Source organism: Theropithecus gelada, chromosome X (assembly GCF_003255815.1).
Source record: "Theropithecus gelada isolate Dixy chromosome X, Tgel_1.0, whole genome shotgun sequence".
NCBI lineage: Eukaryota > Metazoa > Chordata > Mammalia > Primates > Cercopithecidae > Theropithecus > Theropithecus gelada.
In genome coordinates, this window is record NC_037689.1 from 151531919 (window position 1) to 151543593 (window position 11675).

The 11675-nt window shown below is 58.5% G+C and overlaps 1 protein-coding gene across 3 annotated transcripts; it reads right to left on the reverse strand.

Annotated features, from left to right (window-relative positions):
- Nucleotides 1-2538: 2538 nt before the first annotated feature.
- IRAK1 (interleukin 1 receptor associated kinase 1) lies at nt 2539-11675 on the reverse strand. Of its 3 annotated transcripts, none has more exons than XM_025371750.1 (14): nt 11363-11675; nt 11110-11277; nt 10876-11007; nt 10654-10757; nt 10278-10466; nt 9973-10037; nt 9688-9802; nt 8617-8735; nt 8108-8315; nt 7703-7768; nt 5443-5679; nt 4468-4768; nt 3953-4102; nt 2539-3357 (listed from the first exon to the last, which is right to left on the reverse strand). In XM_025371750.1, exons 1-14 carry the CDS (start codon nt 11496-11498, stop codon nt 3299-3301), a joined length of 2049 nt encoding a protein of 682 aa, XP_025227535.1. In that variant the 5' UTR covers nt 11499-11675; the 3' UTR covers nt 2539-3298. The 3 variants fall into 3 exon arrangements, with proteins under 3 accessions (XP_025227535.1, XP_025227534.1, XP_025227536.1); XM_025371749.1 differs by having other exon boundaries at nt 4468-4858; XM_025371751.1 differs by lacking the exon at nt 5443-5679 and having other exon boundaries at nt 4468-4858.

Genomic DNA, 11675 nt, shown 5'->3' on the forward strand with positions numbered 1-11675 from the left:
GAACCTGGGAGGTGGAGGTTGCACTGAGCCAAGATCACACCACTGCACTCCAGCCTGGGCAACAGAGTGATCCTTGCTTTAAAAAAGAAAAAAAAAAAAAAAGAGAAAAAAAATATACACACACACACACACACAGAGAGATTGAGAGAGAGAGAGAGAGGGGAGAGACAGCTAGCTAGGTTAAAAGAAAATAATGCAAAAAATTAGACCATGAAAATCATTAAGCATAAGAAAGCTAGAGTAGCAATATTCATATCAGACAAAGCCGACTTTGAAAGACGGAATATTACCAGAGATTGAAAGGCGCATTTCATAACAACAGGGCTAGCCAGGCGCAGTGGCTCACGCCTGTAATCCCAGCACTTTGGGAGGCCGAGGTGGGCGGATCACTGGAGGTCAGGAGTTCCAGACCAGCCTGGCTATCATGGGGAAACCCTGTCTCTACTAAAAATACAAAATTAGCTGGGCATGGTGGTGGTCACCTGTAATCCCAGCTACTCGGGAGACTGAGGCAGGAACATGGCATGAACCTGGGAGGCGGAGGTTGCAGTGAGCAGGTATCGTGCCACTCCACTCCAGCTTAGGTGACAGAGTGAGACTTCGTTTCAAAAAAAGAAAGGCTTAAAAATCAGTGATTTAAAGTGATGCCTTAGGAAGCTGGAAAGAGACAAGCAGGTTAAACCCAAAATAAATGAAAGGAAAGAAACAACAAAAAGTGGAAATCAACAAAATGGAAAATAAACCAACAGAGAAAAATCAGTAAAAGCCAAAATTGGTCCTTTGAAATTAACAATAAAAATTGATAAGCCTCTATCTATCTAGGCTGATCAAGAAAAAAAAAGGGCCAGGTGCAGTGACTCACGCTTGTAATCCCTGCAGTTTGGGAGGCCGAGGCAGATGGATCACCTGAGGTCAAGAGTTTGAGACCAGCCTGGCCAACATGATGAAACCCCGTTTCTACTAAAAATACAAAAAAAAAATTAGCTGGGTGTGGCGGTGGGTGCCTGTAATCCCAGCTACTCAGGAGGCTGAGGCAGGAAAATCACTCGAACCTAGGAGGCAGAGGTTGCAGTGAGCTGAGATAGCGCCATTCACTGCAGCCTGGGCAACAAGAGCAAAACTCCATCTCAAAAAAGGAAAAACAAAAAAGAATTTAAACAAGGTCACAGAATATAAGGTTCATATATAAAACTCAACCGCATTTTTTTTTTTTTTTTGAGGCAGGGTCTCCCTCTGTTGACCAGGCTGGAGTGCAGTAGTGGACTCATGGCTCACTGCAGCCTCAATGTCCTGGGCTCAATCGATCCTCCCGCCTCAGCCTGCTGAGTAGCTGGAACTACAGGCATGCACCACCATGCCTAGCTAGTTTTTGTACTTTTTGTAGAGACGGGGTTTCGCCATGTTGCCCAGGCTGGTCTCAAACTCCTGGCGAAAGTGATCTGCCCACCTTAGCTTCCCAAAGTGCTAGGATTACAGGCGTGAACCACCACACCCAGCATCAATTGCATTTCTGTATAATATCATGATGAATTAGAAAATCAAAGATACCATTTAGAATAGCATAAAAAACATGGACTACATCAGGAAAAACCTGACGCGGAAGTACTGGGTGTGGCCAGCCCAGAGTAGTAACAAGACCTGGGATACTCAAGAACCCTGAGGTGTAAGGCATTGGGAAAGCTCAAGGCTTTCAGTGCAACAAAGTCCACAAGTACAGCCCGAGATTGCAACATATGTTTTTATTACTCAAGGACAACCTGGACTTCACCAATGCCCAGCTTCATGGGGGCATGTAGTGTGACTCACGGCTGAACACAGAATCACTGTTAAGCCTGTGCTACAGCCCTGGGCTACTTTTGGACACGCAAGAGGACACTAAGTTACATGAAACCTGACTTGCTTCTAAAGACATGTGATTGGCCGGGCGCGGTGGCTCAAGCCTGTAATCCCAGCACTTTGGGAGGCCGAGACGGGCAGATCACGAGGTCAGGAGATCGAGACCATCCTGGCTAACACGGTGAAACCCCGTCTCTACTAAAAAAATACAAAAAACTAGCCGGGCGAGGTGGCTGGCGCCTGTAGTCCCAGCTACTCGGGAGGCTGAGGCAGGAGAATAGCGTAAACCCGGGAGGCGGAGCTTGCAGTGAGCTGACATCCGGCCACTGCACTCCAGTCTGGGCGACAGAGCGGGACTCCGTCTCAAAAAAAAAAAAAAAAAAAAAAAAAGACATGTGATACATGTTTTTTCCCTGAAAATGTTTCCCTTCCCTGTCTGCCATGCTCCCAACTTTTCTGCCTTCCTGGGGCTTCTCACTGTCTGGGTAACTAGGTCTTGGGCCTAGCTGGACCTTGGGTAGTGGCCCCTCTGCCACAATCAGTGCCTGGGCCTGAGGCGGTGCTTGTGGCCTCCAAAGCCTGACCTGGTAGAGCCTGAACACACTGGCCTGAGGCGGAGGGTGGGTGCTGCTCGACTCTCTGGAGGATCTCAGAATTCTTGCTTCTTGCTAGGACTGAATCGCAGGACTTATAGCCATACTTTTCCCAGGGTTTTTCTTTTCAAAACACGGTCTTGCTCTGTCGCCCAGGCTGGAGTACAGTGATACAATCGTGACTCACTGCAGCCTCAATCTCCCAAGCATAAATGATCCTCCCAAGTAGCTGGGACCACAGGCGTGCGCTATCACGCCAGGCTAATTGTTTAAAACAATTTTTTGTAGAGACAGGGTCTCAGCATGTTGCCCTGGCTGGTCTTGACCTACTGGGCTCAAGTGATCCTCCTGCCTTGGCCTCCCAAAGTGCTGGGATTACAGGCGTGAGCCACCGTGCCCGGCCACACTTTTCCAAATTGTAAGCAGCTAGGAGGGCCCTGGGCCTCATCGGCTCCATTGTGCAGGATGGCCACTGTCCAAAGAGATGGGCAAAGAGCTGCTGCCAGAGGCCTAGGCTGCGGACGCCCTGCCTAGCTCTCAGGGGAGCCAGCTCCCTGCTCCACACCCCTACGCAGCAGCCCCTCTCCTCCCCTCGCGGGTCTGTGCAGCCAGCAGCCTCCCAACATGCGCCAGCCTCCTCACTGGATGCCAGCCTTCCTTGTCCCCAGATGCTGGCATGGAGGCAGGGTTCCACTCGGCCTGCCTGTGCCCACAGAGCCTAGGACAGCAGGGCCACCGCCTTCTCTCCCCCGCGGGTATAGGCCCCCGCCCCCACTGCCTGCAGAATGCTGAGGACTCGTGCACCATGAGAACTTCTGACCATGAGAACTTTGACTTCCGGATTTGGGGGATCTGCCCAGGTGAACAAATCAGCTCTGAAATTCATCACTTTCTTCGGGCCCCTGCCTGTCCTGTTCCAGGCCCAAGCCTACAGAAGGAAGAGGAAAGTCCGCTTAGCAAATCGGGGAGGCTCCCCCACTGCCAGAAGCCCTGGCTCAAGGGCTGGGCCATACTCCCTCATCTCCTGGGGCGTTCGTGGGAATTGAGGGGTTTTGTTTGTTTTTGAGACAGGGTCTGGCTCTGTCTCCCAGGCTGGAGTGCAGTGGCTTGATCACGGCTCACTGTAGCCTCTACCTCCTGGGCTCAAGTGATCCTCCCACCTCGGCCTCCAAAAGTGCTGGTATTACAGGCATGAGCCACCTCACCCAGCTGAGGGTTCGTAAGCAGTGGTTCTTCAAATAGTACCCGGGATGGAAAATTCCTGCTGGGGCTTCCTAATTTCCTGAAAGCAGAGTGGGGCAAGCGCCCTCGGGCTAAAGGAGGGGTTACTGTCAGGAGGGAGGGAGTGGGCCAGGGTCTTGCTAAGGGAGGCATGTGGGGCCAGCTGGGCTTCCAGAGGTCGCCAGAGCCAGTGGCCTGCCCGGCTGCCCCACGCCCTCAGCGCAACTGGGACAGACACTCTGCTCTTTGGGGCTGGCACGGATGCGCCTGAGCACCCCAGAGGCCAGCCCGGGCGGCAGCACCTGGAAGGGAGCTGGACGACAGCAGCTGCAGGCTGTCCAGGGCCCCATCCTCGTACAGGGCCAGCTTCTGGACCATCTTCTGTCGGGCAGGGTTGATGATAATCTGCGGTGGCTCTGATGATGACGATGCAGAGCTGCCCAGGACCAGTCCTGGGGTGGAGATAGCACTCCCTTAGCCTCATGCTGCGTCTCCCCAACCCCCAGCCTAGCACCCTGCCTCCCTGGCCTCAGGCCTGAATTCCTCAGAGAAGTCCAAGGGCAGGGCCCAGCTCTCAGGCTACCCGGGACAGAGCACTCCTTGTTCCCAGCCTTCAGGAATGGGGTTGGGAGAGGGCTGGAGAGCAAGCTCCACCTGGGGAGGACGTGGCCTGGGGAGGGAAAACCAGGCTTGCTAAGGACACAGCGAGCTGACCACCCGGCCCTGGTTCTCTTCTAGAAGGCTGGGGTGGGGACTACAGAGGCTTTGGCCCAAGGAGGCCCTGGTCCCTCTCCTGGGAACCCATCTCCCCAGCTACCTTCCACAGCTGTGGGCCGGAACCCTGGGCCACTCCCCCAGCTCGATTCTCCTGCGGTGTCCCCCTGAGGACAGCTGGCTTCCCCGAGGGGTGCTGGGCCCAGAGGGCAGCTCGGAGTCAAGTGCCATGAGCGCAGGGCAGCAGAGAGGCCACCTAAGCTCTCGTCACTCTCCACAGGCTGGTTGAGGCCTCTCTGGAGCTGCTCCGCTGCCTGCGCACTGGCTCCTGATGGTGCTGCCAGGGGCTGCCATGGGGCAGCCCCACTGTGGGCACCACCAGTGCTGGACACATAGGAATTCTCCTGTGGGGAAGGGGGGATGCAGCTGGCGGCCTCCAAATGCCCAGGCACCCCCGCCACTACTGCCTGCAGCTTCTCTAGCCTCTCGTACACCTGCAAGTGGAAAAGAGGGACTCTCAGGGTGAGATGGCAGCCCTGGCCGGTCACCCCGTGGGCAAACCACAGGGATGCTCCAGGCCATCCGTGACCTGCCTTGGGGCTCTAAAACGGTATACCCTGCAGTTGGGAACGCTCTGCCCCTCGCCCCTCTGTTCCCGTCACAGGGAGTGCTAAGAACCGCGGCTGCCAAAGGCAAGGACTGAGAATGACCTCTTTCTCTTCTACAAGGTGAATCTCACTGCCCCACTGCCCTCAAACGGGGCCAGAGAAGAGGTGGGGTACTAGGGAGGGGACAGAAAAAGGCAGATGCAGTGGTGCAGTGCGCCCAGCAGGGGGCACTGCAGAAGCTCTTTCCTTCTTTCTCTGTGAAGTGGGGTCAGAGCTGGGCTCCGCAAAGCAGGACTGCCCGGGACCCTCAGTTCAGAGAGGCCCTGCCCCAAACAGAACCAAAGGGCAAGTAAGAAATGCGTGGAGACTCCAGAGAGACCTAGCAGGTGCTGAGATGGGGTCAATACAGAGCAGGGCCTGGAATGCGGGCTTTCTTGCTGGCCACCCCATCCCAGTGGGCAGCTGGCTACCTGGGTCATAGGAGGCCTCCTTTTGGCCCGGCGGTGCAGGCAGCAGCAGGCCAGCCGGCCCAGGCCCAGGCCCAGCTCAGGTGGGCAGGGCCCAGGCCTGGGGTCCAGGTGCTTCTTGCAGATCTGCATGGCGATGGGAGCAGCCCAGGAATCTGCAGCCAGACCTGCTTGCAGTGTGCTCTGGGTGCTCCTCAAAGCCACTCCAGCCTCCTCAGCCTCCTCTTCCACCAGGTCTTTCTGTGGGATACATCATGTGAATATGGCTACCAGGTGGCCACACCTACAGCTGCAATCCTCAAGTCCTTGTCACTCAATCCTATGGTGTTTTTTTGTTTTTTTGATAAAAAAAAAGAGATGGGGTCTCGCTATGTTGGCCTGGCTGGTCTCCAACTAGGCTCAAGTGATCTTCCTGCCTCAGCCTCCCAAAGTGCTGGGGTTACAGGTGTGAGACACTGTGCCACAGCTCTTGGTCTTTCTACAACTTACTTTTTTTTTTTGAGACAGGGACTCATTCTGTCACCCAGGCTAGAGTGCAGTGGTGCAATTGTGGCTCACTGCATCCTCAACCTCCCAGGCTCAAGTGATCCTCCCACCTCAGTCTCCCAAGCAGCTGGGATTACAGGTGTGTACTACCATGCCTATCTTGCTATGTTGCCCAGGCTGGTCTCCAACTCCCAGGCTCAAGTGATCCTCCTGCCTCAGACTCCCGAGTAGCTTCTAGAGATTTATTAAACACCTACTGTGGACCAGTGGTGCTCTGGGCTCTAGGCATACAGGAACAAACAGAACCCTGGGCCCTGGTTTGACAGATCTGACTTCCTGGTGGGGGAGAGGCCCATGGAGCATTCTACCAGGACCTGAGGAAGTGACCCAGGAGCCGGGGTCTGAGGCATGAAGTAGCCTGAGAGGGCAGAGCCGAGAAGGAAAGTGCCCCACAGAGAGAGAGGTATCCTAGAGAGAGAGGTACCCCACAGAGAGAGGTACCCCACAGAGAGGTACCCCACAGAGAGGTATCCTACAGAGAGAGAGGTACCCTAGAGAGAGATAGGCACCCCAGAGAGAGGTGCCCCACAGAGAGGTACCCCAGAGACAGGTACCCCACAGAGAGAGAAGAACCCAGAGAGAGGTACACTATAGACAGGTACCCCACAGAGAGGTACCCCAAAGCAAAAGAGGTACCCCACAGAGGTGTGCCACAGAGAGAGGCACCCCACAGAGAGATGCTCCACAGAGAGGCACCCCACAGGCACCTGACAGAGAGAGGCACCCCGCAGAGAGAGGCACCCTGGGGGTGGAAACAGGACCAGAGGCCATCTCCAGTTCTGAGATCAGACAGACCAGGAGGAACAGCCAGGGTGGGCGGTGGCTTTTCTCACAGAGGGAACAGCACATACTAAGGCTGTGAAGCAGGTGACAGAGAGCGCCCCGAGTCCTGGGGACCTGGGGCATTGTGGGGTCAACCACATAAGGGATTGGGCCTTCACCCCAAGAGCAGAGAAAATGCAAAGGGGCCTTTGAAAAGAGCACTTTGGCTGCAGGGTGGGGAGCAAGTGGGAAAGTCCAAGGACCCCCAAGGAGCCTGCTGCGCTTCTTCAGCAGGATGCATGGATGGATGGACGCGGAGGGGAAAGGAAGGAGGGCTTGAGCCCGGCTCCTGGGTTCTCAGCGGGGCTGAATCCTGATGGAGACCCCACAGCACACAGGAACAGCCCCAAACAGGAGGAGAAGCAGTGAAGCAATTACTGGCTGAGCACATTCTGTGAAGTCTGTTTTGCATATGGGAAAACAGGCCCAGAGGGGAGCAGGAATTTGCTGGAAGGCCACTATCAGGCTGGGGCTAAAACCCAGGTCTCCAGTCTCCTGGCCCCACCACAGTCCATGGTGAGGCAGACAGAGTGGAGTAAGAGTATGAGGCAGCTCAGGCTGCCCTGCACGGCGTGGAGAGCTCAGCTGCAGCCTGCTAGGGCCCAGGAGGTTCCTCGGGGCCTGCTTCTCTACCCAGCGCCCTGGGACCGCCCCTCCCCCTGCCCCCAGCCCAGATGGGGTCTGTACAAGGCTCATAATGTCTGCAGGCAAACAGGTTTGTCCTCAGCAAGGTGAACGGAGTTGTTTGAGGCCCTGCCAACTTTCAAAAATGCGGCCACTGTGGCAGCAGAGGCATCCATGGGCACTGCGCCCCAATCATCCCCATCGCTGGGGCTGTGCCTGCTGGCTGCCAGCAGCTGTGTGTCCCCGCCTGGCCCTGCCTCAGGGGGCTCACCAGATACTTGATCCTGGCACCGTGCGTCTTCACAGCCCTCTGAGCAGCCAGGGTCTCGAGCACCACCTGGAGAGAGGGAAGAGGGAGAGCATGGCAGTGGCCTTGGCAGGGAAGAGGCCTCTGGTGTGGACATGGATCGGGCCTGACAAAGGTGTGGACAAAGGCAGAGCCAGATGTTATGGGACTGAAGCTCAGGCGTCTTGGAGGGCCCATTCGAAGACAAATTACAAACACACAGTTAGGTGCAGGGTGAGGAGGAGAGCCTCGGAGGGAGGGGGGCCCTGGAGCTGCAGCCTCTTGGGGTCCTGGCAGATGGCCCCTGGCCCGCAGTGCACTCTGCGGCCCCCACCTCTGCCTGCCTGTGGCTTCTCCTCCTCTGAGCCAGCAGAGGGGTCAGTGGCTCACCACCCCAAAGCTGAAGGTGTCCGTGTCCACAGCCAGCCTTCCTGTCTTGATGTACTCCTCGGGCAGGTAGGCCAGAGTGCCCCGCACTGTCCGCGTCCGGGCCACCGTGCTGCTCTGGCTGGGGCTGGACCCGGCAAAGCGGCTGAACCGGGCCAGGCCAAAGTCTCCCAGCTTGGGTGTCAGCCTCTCATCCAGAAGGACATTGGAACTTGGGGAGGGAAGACAGTGGCGTCAGCCCAGTCCTAGCTCCTACACCTGCCCGGCTTAGGTAAGGCTGGACTTGAGGCTGCCAGCCCAGTGCCTTGCCCACAGAAAGTGCTGGCACTGCCCTGAGTACTCCAGCCGCCTGGGGGCCTCTGCTCATCAGTGGGGCCCATCCTTGGCCTGTTTCCACACCTGTGCCATACCGGGTGTTGAGGTCCTAGGCCATGCCTGATCCCCACATTGACGGGATGGGGCCCCCCTTGCTGCAGGCCCTGCCCCTGCAGTTCTCATGGGCCCCTCCTCACCTCTTGATGTCTCCATGGATGAGGCTAGGGCTGTCCTGATGTAGAAACTGAATTGCCCGGGCTGTACCCAGAAGGATGTCCAGTCGCTGAGGCCAGGAGAGAGGTGGGCAGGCCTGGGTCTGGGGCGGCAAATGGGGACAGGGGAGGTTGCTGGGTGGCCGTTCCTTGATCCCAACCAACCTTCTATCTGTCACCGTGCAGCCTGGAACAGCCACTTCACTCTCTAGGCTTCAGTTTCCCCCTTCTGGAAAACGAGGAGCAAAGTCTCCGTGACCTGCACTTGTTAAGCTACTCTGGCTGCTTGTCAAAGCATTCAAGGCTGGGCAGTGGCTGGGGACATGTTCAATAGAATCTGCTGGGCATAGGCTCCCAGGGCTCATCCCTTTGTCCCTGGGTGGTCGGGAAGTCCTTGAAGGCATTCTTCCCACTCTCCCCAAACACAGTATGCCGGAGGAGGCAAGGGGGTCCTCCGTCAGCGCTGGCTGGTCCAGCTGGTAGCCCCAGACCCCCTTGCCTCCGGGGCTTGCTGATGAGACCCTCCAGCTACTCCGCTTGCAAAGGGGAGGGGCCTGGGGAAGAGCTCTATAGAAAACAGTGGGCCAGGCCAGGCACGGTAGCTCACACCTGTAATTCCAGCACTTTGGGAGGCTGAGGTGGGCAGACCACTTGAGGTCAGGAGTTTGAGACCAGCCTGGCTAACATGGCAAAACCTCATCTCTACTAAAAATACAAAAATTAGGCAAGTGTGGTGGTGTATGCCTGTGGTCCCAGCTACTCGGGAGGCTGAGGCAGGAAGATTGCTTGAACCCGGAGGGTGGAGGTTGTGGTGAGCTGAGATCACACCACTGCACTGCAGCCTGGGTGACAGAGAAAGACTCCACCTCAAAAAAAGGTGACCCCACCATGGGCCAAATCCTCAGCGGGGTGCTGCTAGGGAGCTGGAAGTGCAGGCCTGGCCTGCTAGCAGGACCCGCTCACACAGGCTAAAAGCCCCAGGCCCTGCGCCCGGCTCCAGCCAGATGTCAGGAGTGCTTTGGGTCCTCGGAAGCGTGCCGGGCCAGGTGAGCCTACCTGGCAGTGGAGCCGGTCCTCCAGGGAGCCGTTGGGCAGGAAGCCGTACACAAGGCAGTAGAAGCCGTTCTGAGCACAGTAGCCAGCAAAGTCCACAATGTTTGGGTGACGAAACCTGTTTGAAAAAGGGGAGCACTTTCCATCAGGCCGGACTGGGTGGGCAGCCCTGGCTGGGGCCTCAGCTTGCCTGGGCCTGGCAGGCCTCAGGCGCCCAAGGGAGCCAGGTCGTGTAGTGTGTGGTCTGAAGCCCCACGGGACCTGGTGTGGCTCCCCATCTGGCCTCACCTGGACAGCTGCTCCACCTCGGTCAGGAAGCTCTGCTTCACTGCAGTCCACTCCAGGTCAGCGTCCTGCAGCCCCCAGGGTGCGGTGGGGGAAGGGGCAGGGAAGACGGGCAGGGTGAGGCTCTCAAAGCGAAGGCCTTCGGGCCACCAGTGCCACGTGCCTGAGGCCCAGAACAACCAAGGGGCCAGGGACCCTGCGCCGGAATGAGGGCTGAAGGAGTTGTGTGGGGAAGCGAGGGGGAAAGGCTGGAGAAGTGAGGGTTGTCTGATGGCCTTCCAGGGTCCCTGCCAGGGTGCGACACTCACCTCCTTCAGCTTCTTCACAGCATACACCGTGTTCCTCATCACTGCCCGGTACACGCACCCAAAGCCACCCTCCCCGATCTTGAGCTCCTCTGAGAAGTTGTGGGTGCCCTGGGAAATCTCACAGAGGGGCCAGCAAAATGGAGAAGGGTGGGCTCCCTGCAGGAGGGACACCGAGCTCTCTGGGCCTGGCTGTGGAAAGAGAGCCTGGATCAGGTGGGGTCCCTGTCTCCTCCCTTCTGCCGAAGGCTCCAGGCTGTCCCCACCACAGCTGCCTCCCAGCTGACCCAGCTTGGCTGACTGCGGCTCTGTGGTACACCAAAGGCTGAATTCCTTCCTCCTTGTCTCGAATCTTCCCTAGGGGGCAGGGGACACCTACCTTGGTAGAGGAAGGGGCTGGAGATGGCGGTGGAGGCCGCAGGGAAGCAGGGCTTGGGACCAGGCCGAGCTCAGGCCCTGAATGGGTCTGGGAGCCTGGAAAAGCTTCATAAAGACACCAGTGAGAGGCAGGCAGAGACCAGCAGCAGGGTCTACAGCCGTGCCCATGGTCAAGGTGGGCCCTTCTTTGGGTCCACCGAGCCCAACAACCGGGCCCTCTTACCTGGGGAGAGGAGGGTGGAGGCTGAGGATGGCAACTTCCGGGGGCTCCAGGCCTCGGCCTCGGCGGGTGCAGGGATGCTGCTGGGCCTCGGGGCAGTGGTGCTTGGGGACGGAAGCGGGGCGGGAGGGTGCCCTGGGACGTCAAGGAAGGAAAGGAAGGTTGAGGCCCGGGTCGGGGAGCCCCGTGGGGCCCGCCGGCCTCCCGGCCGTGGGGTGCCCGGAGTCCCGCGCTCACAGGCTGTGATGATGTCCCGCGCGCGGAGCAGCTGCAGGTGCGTGAGGATGTGCACCAGGTCGGCCACACGGGCGTTGCGGTTGATCCAGGGCCACAGAACGCTGGCCGTGCGCTGCCCGGAGCGCTCGCACAGCCGCAGCTCAGTCTGGTCGCGCACGATCAGGGCGGCTGCGGAGCAGGGGGCGTCAGGCGTCGGCGCCGGGAGCCCGCGCGCCCCCCGCCCTCCGCCCCCCGGCCGCCAGCCGCCACCCACCGAACTGGCACCAGTCGGCGGGCTCCAGGGCGTCCATCACTTTGTAGAAGCGGCACATGACCCAGGGCGGCACCTCGTACAAGAAGTGCTGGGCGCCGGGGGCTGCGGGCTCTCCCGGGCCCGGCCCCCCGGCCATGGCCGCCGCCGCCGCCGCCGGGCCGGGGCCTGTCGGGGCCTCTCAAGGCCGCGGCGGGCACGGGCCTGGGCCGGCCGGGTCCGCGGACACTGACTCACTTCCCCTTCGAGCCGGCCTCGTGCGACACCCGGCGGGGCGGAAGGGGCGGTGCCCGGGCTCGCCGCCATCTTGCGCGCC

What these genes read in the sequence shown, in the direction of transcription:
- IRAK1 (XM_025371749.1), bottom strand. Translation starts at nt 11,498, where the DNA reads ATGGCCGGGGGGCCGGGCCCGGGAGAGCCCGCAGCCCCCGGCGCCCAG. An exon ending in CTCCACCCTCCTCTCCCCAG is followed by an intron (nt 10,758 to 10,875) that starts GTAAGAGGGCCC and finishes GTCTTTATGAAG; the next exon opens with CTTTTCCAGGCTCCCAGACC. An exon ending in ACACCTTCAGCTTTGGGGTG is followed by an intron (nt 7,769 to 8,107) that starts GTGAGCCACTGA and finishes CCCTCTCTCCAG; the next exon opens with GTGGTGCTCGAGACCCTGGC.